Raw genomic sequence first — 2,970 nt, 5'->3', positions numbered from 1 at the left:
GCAAAGTTAGCTATGATGGCTACTGGTGCTCTTCCCCTATATACTGAAAATTTGTCTGTTTATTCTACTCTCTTCAAGAATGATAGATCGCCCACTTTGACAGTGATCTCCTCCAATTTCCCTTCTGAGTACCAATGGCTGCACATGCAGCTGTTAAGTACGGTTTGGTTGCTGTGAGCAGTGTGTAAATTCATTTAAAAATCTGCAATTACTGCTAAAAGGTCAAAGTGCTCTCGAAAATCACATATGAAAGATATCTTATCTCTTGGAAATGTAATCAATCATCCACGAAAGCCAAGAGACAAAAGCATTAAAATGAAGATTGGCAATTGGCAATTGGCAAACCAAAAGCAAGGTTGTTCACCTCTGAATCCGTACCTTAGTAAATATGAGCAAATCTCTATGTGGATTATATTATTGTTGTGTTTGCTATGTTGATCCCAATTCATCTGTGGTAGATTTTCAAGGACTCCTCACTGTAAGCTAGAGAGATAGCACCAATTTTGATGATCGTATGGAGATATGATTGCATTTTGTCTATGTATGAGTAATCCTGTGGACGCATGCCATTTTTAATGCATAAAGGTATTCTATAAGGAATATATACTTTCCCTTTTTAGGGTTTCAATAGCGCTCTCCTACTTTAAAATGGCATAAAGGTATTCTATAAGGAATATATACTTTTCCTTTTTAGGGTTTCAATAGCTCTCTACTACTTTAAAACGAGGGAATTCTCAAAGGCAACTTTGCAAGATTGGTGATGAAAGTATCTGCATCACATTAGTGCAGGAGATTCGAACTTATAGACTTTGAATCGAGCAATTACATTATATGCCATGCTGCCATTGTCTTTATTGTGCAATCTTTTCGCCTCTCGAATCATCTTACCCAGAGAAGAAGAGGACGATTCAATACATGAAGCTGTTAGACTTGAGCACCACCACAGTAATTCATCAGCTCGCTTTCTCTGCAGCTCTAAATTATCAAAGCCCTTTAAAAGCTCTGTACAGAATACAGAAATTTCTGTGTTTTCCCCTGTTGTGGGTGAAGAGTTTTGCTCCTCCTCAGTCACTGTTCTGACTGTGAGAAAGAAGGCACTTGTTTTCAGTGGAGGGGGATTCATTGTGACCAACTCATGCACTGGCCAGATTGCTTTCAGGGTGGATGGAAGGGGTCTTAGTTCAACAAACAAAATGATTCTCATGGACCATCTGGGAAAGCCTCTGCTAACATTGCACCGCAAGGTAAAACCTTTTTTTCTTGCTCCGGAAATCAATTGGGTTGCATTGATATAGACATCTCTCCTTTCTAACATTGTATCATTAGGTAAAATCTTTTTTTCTTTTGGAAATTAGCTGGGCTACATAGATATTGACATTTCTGCTCCCTAACATTGTATCCCAAGGTAAAATCACTTTTGAAAACCAAATGGGTTACATAGATATTGACATCTAAACTACTTTTTGTTTTGGAAATCAACAGGATATGTCTCCTCTTAATCAAATTATAAATCTGTACCAGAAAATCTTTCCATCATGAAGATCTAGTTCATCAAAATCATTCAAAAATCGAATCCAATCTTACCTTCAGAAGTTTTATTATTATTTATCAGATAGTGTTATTGATAAAGAAATCATTGACATGCATATATAATTTTTACTGTTGTTTCTAAATTTCATTGTGTATTTTTTTATGTGTTGAATCAAATTCTATCAAATGAACCATTATCAAAAATCAGAAACAGAAACTAAAATCTTTTTCTTTTTCTATTGACAGGCTTATAGAATTCTCAACCATTGGTATGGATTCCATCGAGAGCAATACCATGGCCATAAGTCCATTTTCAGCGTGAGCAAATCATCAATGTTTAGTAAAAATGAAGTTGCAGAGGCGTTTGTGGGTTCTACCAGAGGAAAGAAACACTCTGACTATAAAGTTTTGGGGAATTTTAGTGAGCGACATTGTAGTATATACAATGGCCTTGGCACTTTAGTTGCAGAGGTACACTTGCTTTTGTCCTTTATCTGAAATTTCTACTTTGTTCATATGCAGACAGTATAAATGAGTTACTGAATTGTATTGTACTGTACTTTACTTTTCAGGTGAAGAGAAAATTTGCAACATCAGATGTAATGTTATCAAAAGATGTTTTCAATGTTGTAGTGAAAGTTGGCATAGACCAGGCTTTTATGATGGCTTTGATTGTCATTCTCCATCAGATGAGTGGAGAACAGGACTCTATCTGAAGTTGGCATCACATGACTAGACTAATCTGATTTCAAGAGCTCGTGACTAAACTAAGTTGTTGGAGCTTTTCTAACTTAGAGATCAGCTTTGTATCAATGCATTTTTAATTGAATAAAGCTGAAGTTTAATATTGTATAGATATAAAAGAGAGTTTACAGAAACATAACAAGGTGCTGAACAAAGAGATTCAAAGCTCCATGATAGAAATGGTGGTTCCAACTCTAGGGTTGCATAGTCTAATTGAATCACCATTGGATTCTCCCTGTATAGTGATTTGGGCAACTCTGTCCATTACTTGTATAGTGATTTGGGCAACTCTGTCCATTACTTAAAGGAATAGTAATATAAATGTTTGGAGGGATATTTATTTATCTGGTGTGTAATTACATTGTGTTGAACAACAGTTTGTTTTTAATTTGAATATTTTACAATAGCACAATGTAAATAAATGTCTAATTGATGAATTAAAAAAAAAAAAATATATTAATTAAGGAATCATAAAAAAATATGTATAGATTTTCAAATTGTAATAGGGTAAATCTTATGTAAATTTCAGCTTGTTCAGATGTGTAGTCATTGTAAATTTGTATTTGAGCATGTTCACAGGTCTAGTCATTGTAAATTTGTTTGTCATTTGAGCTCATGACAACAATTTTGCAGTTACTGTTCTAATTATTCTTTTCTTGGCAACTTGTTCGTTAGTAGGAGGTATTTTCCACAGAA

General features: G+C 34.7%; 1 protein-coding gene across 1 annotated transcript; it reads left to right on the top strand.

Annotated features, from left to right (window-relative positions):
• The first annotated feature begins 701 nt into the window (after window positions 1-701).
• Window positions 702-2,596, top strand: LOC131067779 (protein LURP-one-related 5-like). The gene is made up of 3 exons (XM_058002931.2): window positions 702-1,244; window positions 1,777-2,001; window positions 2,103-2,596. The coding sequence occupies exons 1-3, from the start codon at window positions 837-839 to the stop codon at window positions 2,244-2,246; spliced, it is 777 nt and encodes a 258-aa protein (XP_057858914.2). The 5' UTR covers window positions 702-836; the 3' UTR covers window positions 2,247-2,596.
• The last annotated feature ends 374 nt before the right edge of the window (window positions 2,597-2,970 follow it).

This window comes from Cryptomeria japonica, chromosome 3, assembly GCF_030272615.1.
Source record: "Cryptomeria japonica chromosome 3, Sugi_1.0, whole genome shotgun sequence".
Lineage (NCBI taxonomy): Eukaryota > Viridiplantae > Streptophyta > Pinopsida > Cupressales > Cupressaceae > Cryptomeria > Cryptomeria japonica.
This window is presented reverse-complemented; position numbering and strand designations above follow the sequence as displayed.